The 13,195-nt window shown below is 46.9% G+C and overlaps 1 protein-coding gene across 1 annotated transcript in view; it reads left to right on the forward strand.

The window, feature by feature from the left end:
• Positions 1 to 5,548, forward strand: part of LOC148436121 (galectin-related protein A-like) — a 48,334-nt gene extending 42,786 nt beyond the window's left edge. Inside the window, exon 5 of the mRNA XM_088465328.1 lies at positions 5,350 to 5,548. Within this exon, the coding sequence (XP_088321454.1) occupies positions 5,350 to 5,493 (144 nt within the window). The 3' untranslated portion in view covers positions 5,494 to 5,548. The remainder of the gene's footprint in view (positions 1 to 5,349) is intronic.
• The last annotated feature ends 7,647 nt before the right edge of the window (positions 5,549 to 13,195 follow it).

Genomic DNA, 13,195 nt, shown 5'->3' on the forward strand with positions numbered 1-13,195 from the left:
TAAAGAGCTCACCTACTTACGGACTACTTGTGAGCTTCCATACATATTTCCTTCCCTCCCTACGGAGGAGATAAACTAAGCTCGGGAAAGTGATAAATTGAAGAGAGATAAACTACCAGCCATTCAGCTCCTAACTGTCAGGTTACAGGCTGTGTTTGAAAAATTACAGTAAGGAGCCGATTGGTTGGTAGTTTATCACTCTCCAAATTATCACTTTTCAGAGTTTAGTACATCTCTCCCCCACATCTCTAAGCTCATCTTTGTCCACACATCCCCCCTCCCTGCCCCCCTCTACCACCCTGGTAACTTTCTCTCTGCTTGCTTTTGCTCAAAGTGTACCCATCTTCTGGAATTCATCAGTGTTCTGTTCCCTTGTGCTACCGCCTTCCTCCTGCCCTACAGTAATTCTGACTATGAATGCCATAAGTTGGTTACAGGATCATTGAATCAATTCTCATCTATGGCTTGCCACTATGTATATCCCTTAGTCTACAATGAGCAGTCAGTAATTTAATACAATGCCTAATAGAAAACGCTCAATTAGAAAGGGGGGAAAAAAAAAATGGACGCAAACCTCAGTTCTACTCACTCATTTGCATCAAAGTTAAATCAACAGAATATTATCAGAATGTCAGTGTTGAGATCTGCGCTGGTACTCTATATATGAATGCAATGTCGACAATTATGATGTTGATATGAGAACATGTTGACATATGCCAAATTGCCTTCATTAGGGTTAGTAGGGTTAGCCTGTAGGCAGGGAGGGTTAGGGTTGGACACTAGAGTGCGGATGAAGCTCCGGAAGGGGTGGTTAATCTAGGGGTAGGATTATGCTGTGTTAGGGGGTCGGGTTAGGAGAGGTTGGCAGTACTCATTGCTGAAACCGATGGATGTCTGCCAGAACTCACTATCACCTGAACTCCAGACCCACAAGACAGCCGAAGCCGCTGGAGATCCATTAATAGCATACTTACCTACTCTCCCGAAAGTTGTGGGAGGTTACCGAATTTTCAGGGAGCCCCTGGAGACCCGGAAGAGTATCCAGATATCCCGCACCATACCCAGTCAATTGGGCAGGATGGGGAGATAATTGCTGTGAATCGCAGTTCTGTATGGAGGGGGCAGGGCCTAATGACATTGAATCCTTGCCCTGTCCCCCCAAAGTGGCCAGCTGTATCTGCTCTCCGGGCATCTCCCAGGTAGCAGATAATAAATGTCAATAAGTATGATTGACAGGTAAGTGACCTGGATACTGTTTTGTCGACATTCTATACGACTTCCCAACATTTTAGCAGTGTACAGCCTATATAAACACTACAAGTACACTATATCACCAACGCTGAAGTGTATGGACTAACCGCCACTAGTAACAAACAACTGCGCAACACACTCACAATCATATATACTTTGGCCAAGTGTTTTCTCTCCTGCTAGGTAAACTGGGGTGTGTACGGGATACCGGCGGTCAAGATCCTGACACCGGCATCCTGGCAGGATACTGACACCTGTTTTTAGGTATCCTAACCCTCCCCATAACCCCGCTACTTACCTCCAGGATGTCAGTGCCGGGATTCTTGACAGGTGTTAGGATTCCGGCATTTCCTTTGCCGGGATACTGAATGTATCCCAGGTAAATGATCTGGGGGACCATTACATCCAGCACCACTGCATTATCAACCAGGATCCTTTTAAAGTCCAGGAAGCCAGTGGAGTCACAAGGGGGCCGCACCTGGGTGTCACCCCATGACGGGACAACAGTGGTTCGACCGCGTGGCCACGCCCATGTCTGCGAGGACACGCCCCCTTTCCGGCAGCACTGGGTGAAACCGCGGGGAGGGACACTACTGCAGGAAGCCAATTGAAATGGTCCTTTAACAGGTGGAAATTGATTGAACATTCATCAGCACTTTTGGGTATTAGAAGTTTTGAACTATTGTACATTGCGTCAGTTTTGATTGCCAGATACTCAGCGACAGAAGGCTATACACACTGTGCCAGGGCCGGGACCAGGGGTCGGAACACCCTGTGCCGGCCCCCTCCAGCGCTCCCTCTCTTCCAAAAATGGGGGCGTGGCCTAATTACCATAGGTCACGCCTTCTACGTGATGTTATTAGGTGTGTCCGCCTCCAAATAACGTCAGGCTGGGGGGAGCCTCACTAGCTGGGCTTCCCCCAGCCCTGTCCCGTCACTGAATGGATGCTGCGTGCATGCGTGCAGCATCCATTCAGAGTCTACGGGGTCCGGCGCCACCGCGGGAGTGGTGGGTCCCCAACCTCCCGATTTAACCACCTGCGGGCCACTTTGGCCCAAGGGTGGAACAGCAATGTCCCGCTGAAATCATGATCTTGGGGAGGGGTGCGCCCTCTACGGGTGGTGCCCGTGCGACCGCTCAGGTCGAACACTCCTATAGCCGGCCCTGCACTGTACGATCCGATGTATCATTCCTTGATGCATGTAGCAGCATGGCGTCGTGCATTGCATCGTCCCATCAGAACAATAGATGGGACGATACGGTGAACGATGGATTGGGCGTATACACTGCACAATTCGTATGTTTTTGTTCTGACCAGCAACGGAAAGATATATCGTACGATACATCGTATAGCGTGTACCTATCTTAACAGTCATCTCGTCATTTGTGTAATAAATGTGCAATTTAAAAAGCGTTCTATTGGGCCTAACATCAGGATGTGAAATCACAACAAGCCCTCACTCCCCGTCTGACAAGACAAAATACTGTGAATGAATGTGTATGTTTGGTTCCTAGAATAACTGAATGTATAGTCTAAAAGGTATGCAGTCATTAGGTCGACATCCAGAATATCAACAGTCCATTTTAGGGGTAAAATCATATGAGAACGCTATGTCGACATCTGACACCACACCCATCTGACATTGCTCATTGTGACTATTTGCATGAAAAAACAAAACAAAGGGGTAAGTTTACTACAGTGCGGGTTTTTAGAAGTGGAGATGTTGCCCATAGCAACCAGATTCTAGCTATTATTTTCTAGTAGGTGCTAGTTAAAGGTTAAGTAGAATCTGATTGGTTGATATGGGCAACATCTCCACCTCTGAAAACTCTCACTTTAGTAAATATACCCCAAAGACAGATGTACTAGTAAAAGTGTAAGTTTGGACTTGAAGCATACTTGCCCACTCTCCTGGGATTGTCGGCAGCCTCATGAAGATCAAGTGCCGCTCCTGGCACCCCGCAATAGTCAAGTTCCCCGCATTGTCTGCCGGCCCCCCACATGTGAAAGTGGGTGGTTGGGGGGGGGCGCGATGATGCAATTTGCGCCGAATAGTCATTGTAGCCCCGCCCCCTGCTTTATAATGCTGGTAATATTGGCATTATAAAGTGGGGGCAGGGCCATGATCTCACAGACACGCCCCCCAGCTCCACCCACTTCAACCACCCCCCACCCACCGACCTGGGAGCCCTCTCCTGGAGGGGGCTGCCAGAATGTCGGTAAGTATGACTTGAAGGGGTTAAATTATAACTAGTAAATGCGATTAGAAGTATACAGTGATAAGATTCAGTTCTGTACCAGGTAACGGACATGGTGATGTAATACTGTAACGCAGAGGTTCCCAAACTCAGTCCTCAAGGCACCCTAACAGTCCAGGTTTTAAGGGTATCCATGATTGAGCACAGATGGTTGAATCAAAAGACTGAGGTAATAATTAAGTCACCTGTGCCCATACATGGTTCTTCTTAAAACCTGGACCGGTAGGGTGCCTTGAGTAGTGAGTTTGGGAACCTCTGCTGTAACGTATACCGGTTTTCCATCTCATACTCAATGCTCGGCTTTCCACTTATTTTCTGATTGTATTAATTATAATGGCGGCTACTACAGGAAAAGTGAAAAGATCAATAAGCACAAAGTAAGCATTGAAAAGCCCCTCCCCAAATGTTCCCTTCTCCCATTTGCTGTGCATTGGTATAGCAAGCAGCCCTGAGAGGTGAGCACGATTTATCCTTCCAAAGAGGTCATCTTCAGCCTAACAATAACCCTCTGCACACGTACTGTCCTATTCTGTGCAGCCCCCTCTGGTATAGAAACCAGATAGTGGGCCTGTTGCCACAGCCAGCTGCTCTCTTTGCCATACACATGTCATAAACATATACACACATACTGTATGTAAGAACTCACCCATTGTCCTGATGGCAGACTTCAGTCTCTGCTGTTCCTTCCTCCCTTACAATAGGCTTCTGTATATCACTCTGGTCTCCCAATCCCCATACATGTATTGCTTTGCAGATTAGGGACATAAACAGCAGCAGCCATATATATTTATTGGAGCCTTGTTAGGATAGTCAGAACTAAAGATTGAGCCCCACAGTTACTGTAGCTTCAGCTTACGAAGAGCCAGGTGTCAGGATGTTACAAGTATTCATGGTGACCGGTGCAAGGGGTGTGATTTCATTGCTGAAATTGACTGTTGGCAGTAAATTTACTAAAAATTGATCTACATCGGTGAACATCGATGTTGTGTTTCAGGGGCTAAATCACACATTTACTAACAGATAATTTAAAATAAAAAAACAACTTGTTTCTTAAGGGTTAGTAAATTTGTGATTTAGACTCAAGCACAACATCGATGTTGACAGATTTAGATTGATTTGTAATCAATCAATATCGACCTTAATAAACTTACCGCTTGCTGTTTGTTAAGGGGAGTTTTATATTGTACAACCATGCCAATTTTGGTAGCACAGTCCCAGTATATATGTATATGTAGACCATGAACAATCAAATTTGTTACATACATTTTTTACACTTCACCAAAGCTTAAACAATAAGGCGAGTCTTCAGGTCCTCAAAGTATAGCACACGGGCCCCTGGGTCCAGGAGGGCCCACACTGCACCCATTATAGTCTTTATACTTACCTGTCTGTTGTCTCCAGAGTGCAAAAATCACTGGGAAAATGGTGGCGGCCATTTTTCTGGTGACTCGTGCATGTGAAGTACTGCTGTCCCCAGGAAAACGGGACGGGCGCCATTTCCCAGGAGCCCCGCGCATGCACAGTAGATTCTGGCACTTACCCAGAATCTCACTGAACCCGCGGCCGCACCGCCGGAAACAGGGGGCTGCGCCGAGTCTGCACATGGACCCCCTCCTCTCTTAAAACTCGCCTGGAGGTGTGTCAGATTTTATATGGACAAATGATGGCTACTCTCCGTTTACGCACAGATTGAGGTCGCTAGTTATAAAACTAGAAAGGGTTTGGAAGAAGAAAAAAAAAAAGGTGTCACAGAAAGCAGCTTGCATTCCATTACTTGCACCATATCATTAAAATAATTCTGCTGTGCGATAAACAAGAGTGTTTTTTTCTTCTTACAGATGGAAATTGTGTGTGAACACCAACAGATGCGCGTTCTCTTGGATGGACAGCAACTCTGCGACTTCACACATCGCATTTCGCAACTCAGAACGGTGACAAGCCTCAGAGTCACAGGCGATATAAAACTTACCAAGGTGGCATGAGATGGGAGTCTCCGGCACAGGATTTAAAACACTAGCAGGCTGTTATCAGTCTGACCTTTATTTCATTTAAAAAAAAAAAAAAAAAAAAAAAAACTTCTAAATTTATTGACAGATTTATTTTTTGTTACATTACTGTTAGTGGTTTTGCTTAATCGTATTAAAAAAAAGAAACTTCTATTCCATTCAATTCATTGCTCTCCAACACTTAGTTGTTATGCTGTCAAATGAAAGCATAACAACTATTTCACAGTGGTAGGTAACAAATGACCCACTAAGCCTTCGCCCATGGCCCCAGCTCCAGCCTATTACTATATAGTTAGATTTGCTTGTTATATTTCATTAAAATGCTTAATATTGTATTACATTTATTAAATGTATTGTTTTAACTTATTACAGAGATTAGGACTAATGGGCGGCTCCTTTGAAGGTTACAGGATCTTCGAAAGAGCAGTAACAGTTGAAAGTGTTGATACATAATATAACTGAAACCATTAAGACGACAAAATGTAAAAAAAAAAAAAAAAGATAGCCCCCAGAATGTTTAAAACGGGAGTGTCGCTAGGCCACGCCCAGTTTTCGGACACGAGCGACGAAGGAGCGCACAGGGGGTTCAGTTACCACACTGGAAATAAAACGAGGGTACTAAAATATACACACATACATACAAACACACAATAATTTAAGATATATAAAATGTACCTAAAACATGAAAAATCCAATTTTAGAATCCACTGAGTGTATAATGAAACAACATACATAAAAAAGGGGGGAGGGGGGGGGGGGACACGGTGAACTAGGTGCCAGAGGGCTTGTTAAACCAACATTCGTCCGTGTCGACGTAGACAACACTGTAAATTATTAATGAGATTATCCAGCCATTGTGCGAGCAGACCATACTCTGCCAATGAAAGAAGACACACTCAGGTGTGTTCTGTTTTGCAGCAGACAGGTGGCTTCCACATGGATTTGTCTTCACAATTTACTAAAGCATTTGGATTCATCTTGAACTGGGAGGGGCAAGCAAATAAACTTGGGGGGAATATGGATATTAGAGTTACCATTGCCTTTATTAAATAGCCATAATACCCAAAAGCGGATAATTTAGCCCAGCTCCACCAAGTGTCAAAAAGGTACCTAGTTTGCCGCCACGGTAATTTGAAGTCACAGACTATTGATATCATTGGGCATTAGACAATTTTTACCTCACGTCTCAGCAACATAACTGAAGACCTAGTTAATTACGGCCAAATACTTGTCCAGTTGTTATAAAATGGCTGCTTCCACCATTTGTCAGGTCTCTAGGAAAAGCATGATCAGCTGTTTTCGGTCTTCTCACAAGTAAAAACATAATGGTGTCTATTCACAAAGAATACAGTATATCGTTCTCACTGGCATTCATTTTGATATTGCACCATATCGTTGCGATAGTTGAATATTTAACATTCAATTCATAAAGACTCACCCCCCCCCTATGGAAAGAGAAGTAAAAACTCTGCCCTCCTGCGAAAAATGCTGCTACAGTTCGGTTAGGTAACGCAAACCTAAAATGTAGCCCTGGGATTGGGCTGGCGGCCATTTTGTTAGTGAGAGCAGATGGCCGCCACTGAGCTCCGATGGCATGCGGTTAATAAGTCGTCTCACTCACACACACACACACACACACACACACTGGGCAGGGAGCACCAAGCTATGGAGGACTCCTTTCTCTACCTAAAATAATAAGGGGAGGTGAGAGTCCTTCCTGGAAGAGGCTGGGCAGTGCAGGTGGTAGAAAGGAGGGAGGGGGTATGGGGTTTTCACTTTTGCTGAAGTGAAGAGGGATCTGTGTGAAGAAAGCTTTAGTAAAAGGCACCACAAGTGTACAACACTCTGCAAAGTAGAGACATGCGCACAGGACCAGACACTGCTGCCATTTTACCACTGCAGACTGGGGTGGTGTTTTTTAAATCAGCCAGTTACTGGATTATAAAATGGTGTTTATAGCTTTTGTATTGGGATGCTCTCCCCCAGGCTGCATGATGTCCAGCTGCGGTGAGTTGCTGCAGCTAGCACACTGACAAGGGAGCAGGAGCAACATACTGAGGATGGAGGGTAGCAGGAAGAATATGCTCTCTTCTTTGCTTATTTCAAGACATAACGCCATCCTGAGATGGCGTTCTGCTTTCAACTAAAACTGCAGTTACCTGAGTTTACCATTGTTTAATGAATTGCAGTCCGATCGCTTTCCCCTTAAGTATAGGGAAGCTAAATTACCTGAAAAGAGGTAACCCGGTACGTGAAAGGTTCAAAGCAGTGAAAAGCCAGTTATCACTGATAAAGAGCTTTTCACTGCTACATGAATAGACCCCAATATATTAAGCTAGGAGTGCCACTGAGGCGCAATCTGAGGTGCCTGGGTGGTAATTAATATGTGGTTGTTGTGCCTCTGTAGGGAAGAGGCTTGTAGAGATACCTCTTGTATTGTTTTTGGTGTCTATGGGGTGTATTCACTGGCAAATGAAAAATATCACTATATATCGCACCGTTTGTTTTGTAAGCAATCATATACACTTATCCGTCCGGGTTCTTCCTGCGGGAGCAGGTCTTCTTCCCGCTGCGCAGCAGCAGGGTTACGTCAGGCCTGCTGCAAAGGATGCTGGGATAAATATGTACACCGACGAGGAACTGCAAGCTGCGCTTTCCGTTCTTTTATGAATTGCACGAAAGTTACAAGGCTCACTGAGAAGCCAGGAACCCATAAGGACAGCTACAGCAATTACTATTATTGTGTACTATTATGTTAAGATGTACAGCCCAGAGGCGCTACATAGTATTTAGCTATGTGCACATATACTTATTAAAAGCACACGACAATACTTTAAGACTGTAAAGAGCTTCAATAACCTTTAACCGTTATACACTCTGCTTTACAATGTTTTCCTTTAACCAATGGCAACCTTGTTAGGGTATCACTACGGAATTTTCAGATGTAGAAGACATAAGCAGGAATGCAACTCTTCTATAAAATCAGATTATAGGGACTTTTTACATCAATAAACAGCAACAGCCAAACCAACATTTCAGTAAAAGGTATTATTTTAATGCACAGTCCAGTGATTGCCAGTTAAGGGGATGTAGTCAGCATCCCGGCGCTTATGATCCAGGCGGTCGGAATGCCGGCTCCAGAATCCCGACAGTAAGTATTAGGCTTAGGGTAAGGCTGCGGCAGGGGAGAGTTCGGGGTAGGGTGCAGGAAGGGACGGTTAGGGCAAAGCTGCGGGACGGATGGGTTAAGGTTAGCACACTCCACCAACAACTTCCGAAGCCGGCATGGTCACCGAACCCTAGTTAAGAACCTATAAATTCAAATCACAAGCAGTTTACTCGTTATATACTGTAATGTGTTAGGAATATTAAAAACAGGATTTTGGTACTTACCGTTAAATCCATTTCTCCGATTCCACAGGGGACACTGGAGCTTCATGACAGTGGGGTATAGACGGTGGGTTGAGTTGAGCCTGGCACTTTAAAAATCTACAAGTGTGACTGGCTCCTCCCCCTCTATGCCCCATCAACCCCAGTTTTAAAGAACTGAGCCCGAGAGGAGACGGAGAACAGACTGAAGAACAGAGAAGGAGAACAGGAAAAGAAACATCCCACATACTGACACACTGCAAGAACACAGCAGGCTGCAGTGATAAACAGTCACACAATAAAACAGACAAAACTGCAACAGAACTGAAGCAGAACAAACAACTGAGAACAGGCAAGAAGCACTGGGTGGGCGTCCAGTGTCCCCTGTGGAATCGGAGAAATGGATTTAACGGTAAGTACCAAAATCCTGTTTTCTCCTTCATCCACTAGGGGACACTGGAGCTTCATGACAGTGGGGACGTCCCAAAGCTACCCTCCTGGGGGGGAGAGTGCTGAACGCCCTGCAAGACACTACGACCAAAATTTGAAGCAGAAGCCGCAAAAGTGTCAAATCTGTAGAAACGTACAAAAGTATGAACCGAAGACCACGTCGCTGCCCTACAAAGCTGTGAAGCCGAGACACCTCTACGTGCCGCCCAAGAAGTACCCACAGAGCGCGTAGAATGCGCAGAAATGGATACCGGCGGTGGTCGAGCAGAAGCAACATATGCCTGACGAATAGTCAGACGAATCCACCTGGCCAAAGTTTGTTTAGACGCCGGCCAGCCACGCCGATTAGCATCATAAAGGACGAATAGAGCCTCTGATTTACGTAGCCCCTCAGTACGGGACACATAAATGCGAAGTGCCCGAACCACATCCAAGGAGTGAGAATCCCCAGAAGAGTCCGACAACGCTGGCACTACAATCGGCTGATTCAGATGAAAACCCGAGACCACCTTGGGCAAAAAGGAAGGCCGGGTACGAAGTTCCGCCCGATCTTCGTGAAAAATCAAGTAAGGGGAACGGCAGGACAAGGCTCCAAGTTCCGACACACGTCTGGCCGAAGCCAGGGCCAATAAAAGGATCATCTTCCAAGTCAAATACTTCAATTCCACCTCCTGCAAAGGCTCAAAGGTGGATGACTGAAGAAAAGATAAAACAAGATTCAGGTCCCAAGGAGCCGTGGGTGGCACAAAGGGGGGCTGAATTCTAAGAACCCCTTGAAAAAAGGTCTGAACCTCCGGAATCAGAGCTAGGCGACGCTGGAAAAAAATAGAAAGAGCAGAAATCTGCACTTTAAGCGATCCCAAGCGTAACCCCGCATCGAGGCCTTTTTGAAGAAAAAGAAGAAGACGTGGTAAATGAAAAGAGGAAGTGGAGGATCCACGACCTTCACACCAGGAGATATAAGCCCTCCAAATGCGATGATAATGCGCTGATGTTACCGGTTTTCTAGCCCTAAGCATGGTAGGAATGACCGACCTAGGAACTCCATGGCGTCTTAGGATGGCGGTCTCAATAGCCACGCCGTTAAACGAAGCCGCCGTAAATCCGGGTACACACATGGACCCTGTTGTAGAAGGTCCGATCGTAGCGGAAGATGCCAAGGTTCGTCTGCCAGAAGGAATAAAAGATCGGAGTACCAAACCAGACGAGGCCAATCCGGAGCCACTAGGATGACGGTGGACGACTCTCGTTTGATCCGCTTGAGAATCCGAGGGAGGAGCGGAAACGGTGGGAACAGGTACACAAGGCTGTACGGCCAAGGGATCAGTAAAGCATCCGCTCCCACCGCTGCCGGATCCATGGTCCTGGAGCAGTAAAGGGGTAGTTGATGATTTATCCGAGATGCCATCAGGTCTATCTGTGGCTTCCCCCATCTGCAAACCAGTTGATGAAAGACCTCGGGATGAAGGGACCACTCCCCGGGATGAAGATCCTGACGACTGAGGTAGTCCGCTTCCCAGTTGTCGACCCCCGGAATAAACACTGCTGAAATGACCTCTACGTGTCTTTCTGCCCACAGAAGGATGCGACTGGCTTCTCTCATTGCCATCCGACTGCGGGTTCCCCCTTGGCGATTTATGTATGCCACTACCGTGGCGTTGTCTGATTGTATCCGAACCGGAAGTCCTCGTAACAGAGGAGCAGCCTGTATCAAAGCTCTGTAGACTGCCCGCAGTTCGAGAACATTGATTGGTAAGAGGGACTCCTGCTGCGACCAAAGCCCCTGGAAGTGATTGTCCAGAACCACCGCTCCCCATCCGCGGAGGCTGGCGTCCGTGGTGACCAAGGTCCAATTCCAAATTCCGAAGCGGCGACCCGCTAACAGATGCTCCGTCCGAAGCCACCAGAGCAAGGATATGCGGGTCCGGGGAGACAGACGCACCAGCCGATGCATCTGTAGGTGGGACCCGGACCACTGAGACAGAAGATCCAGTTGAAATATTCTGGAGTGAAATCTGCCGAATTGGATGGCCTCGAAGGAAGCCACCATTTTCCCCAGGAGACGTATGCAAAGATGCACAGATACTTTCCTGGGTCTGAGCACTAGACGAACCAGCTCCTGTATGGCTATGGCCTTGTCCCTTGTCAAGAATATACGAAGCAGAACAGTGTCTAGAATCATTCCTAGGAACTGAAGTCTCTGGGACGGCATCAACTGAGACTTCTGGAAGTTCACAATCCATCCATGTTGAATGAGAATCTGATGTGTAAGGGACACTTGGTGTAAAAGGACTTCTGCCGTCGGAGCCTTGATGAGTAAATCGTCTAGGTACGGAACTATCGTCACCCCCCGAGAGCGCAAGTGAGACACCATGACGGCCATCACTTTGGTGAATACCCTGGGAGCTGACGAGAGACCGAATGGCAGGGCCTGAAACTGGAAATGAGCTTCCCTGATGGCAAATCTGAGGAAAGCCTGGTGAGGAACCCAAATTGGGACATGCAGATAGGCGTCCTTGATATCTATCGACACCAGAAACTCTTCTGCCTCTAGTCCTGCAATGACAGAATGGAGAGATTCCATCTTGAACCTGTGAAATGAAAGATACTGGTTCAATGATTTCAGATTCAAAATGGGTCTGACTTACCCATCTGGTTTCGGAACCACAAAAAGGTTTGAGTAAAACCCTTGTTGCCTTTGTGCAGTGGGAACCGCCACAAGGACCTCGGCCAGCAAAAGTTTCTCGATCGCTTGACGCAAAATTAGTTGCTTCAAGGGATCGACGGGCAAACCTGTTGTAAAATAACGCCGAGGAGGAGTGAAAGCGAACTCGATCTTGTACCCCTGAGATACCAGATTTCTAACCCAAGTGTCTGGAGAAGTCAGTCTCCAAACCTCCGAGAAACGCTGGAGGCGTGCCCCCACCTTCGGATTTCCGAGATGGGATGGGAGCCCGTCATGCCACAGGCTTGTCTGCTGGCTTGGGATCTGGACGGCGGCCAATATTTGCTTGACGTCCTCTAGTACGGCCTCCTCGCCCCGCTGAAGACGAACCTCGCGATCGTCCCTGAAATCTTGCCGATGCTCGAAAGGAACGAAAGGAAGGTCCCCTAAACGAGCGACGCGGAGGAGGTGCTGATGAAGGTAGAAAAGTACTCTTACCTCCAGTGGCCAGCGAAATCCATTTGTCCAGCTCTGGACCAAATAAAATATCGCCTGTGAAAGGAAGAGCTTCCACTGCTCTTTTTGACTCCGCATCCGCTTGCCAGGCACGAAGCCAAAGTGCCCGGCGAGCAGAGACCGCCGAAGCAGAAATCCTAGCGCCTACCTGGCCGATATCTCTGGAGGCGTCTCCTAAGTATACAGCAGACTCCTGAATATGTTCTGCCAAGGTAATCAGATCTGCTCGCGGAGTGCTGGATCTAAGACCCTCAGTCAATTGTTCCGCCCACTTTTCCACAGCCTTGTTGACCCAAGATCCTACCAAGGCCGGGCGGAGAAGTGCACCTGCGGCCGTATAAATGGATTTCAAAGTGGTTTCTAATCTCCGCTCTGAGGTTTCCTTCAATGTAGTAGCTCCTGGAACAGGTAACGTGGTCTTCTTTGACAACCGAGAAACCGAAGAATCCACAGGTGGCGGGGTCTCCCACCTCTTCCTATTTTCCGCAGGAAATGGGTAAAGAGAGAAGAAACGCTTAGGAATCTGGAATTTACGGTCCGGATTCTGCCAGGCTGCCGTCATCTGTTCATCCAACTGGAGAGAAACAGGAAATGTGACGGCCATCTTCTGTGACCTGGCAAATAAGGAGTCTTCTAACGATTCTGGAGCTTCCTGGCCAGAAATCTTAAGAACTTCCC

This window comes from Taudactylus pleione, unplaced genomic scaffold (assembly GCF_031769625.1).
Source record: "Taudactylus pleione unplaced genomic scaffold, aTauple2 ptg001956l, whole genome shotgun sequence".
NCBI lineage: Eukaryota > Metazoa > Chordata > Amphibia > Anura > Myobatrachidae > Taudactylus > Taudactylus pleione.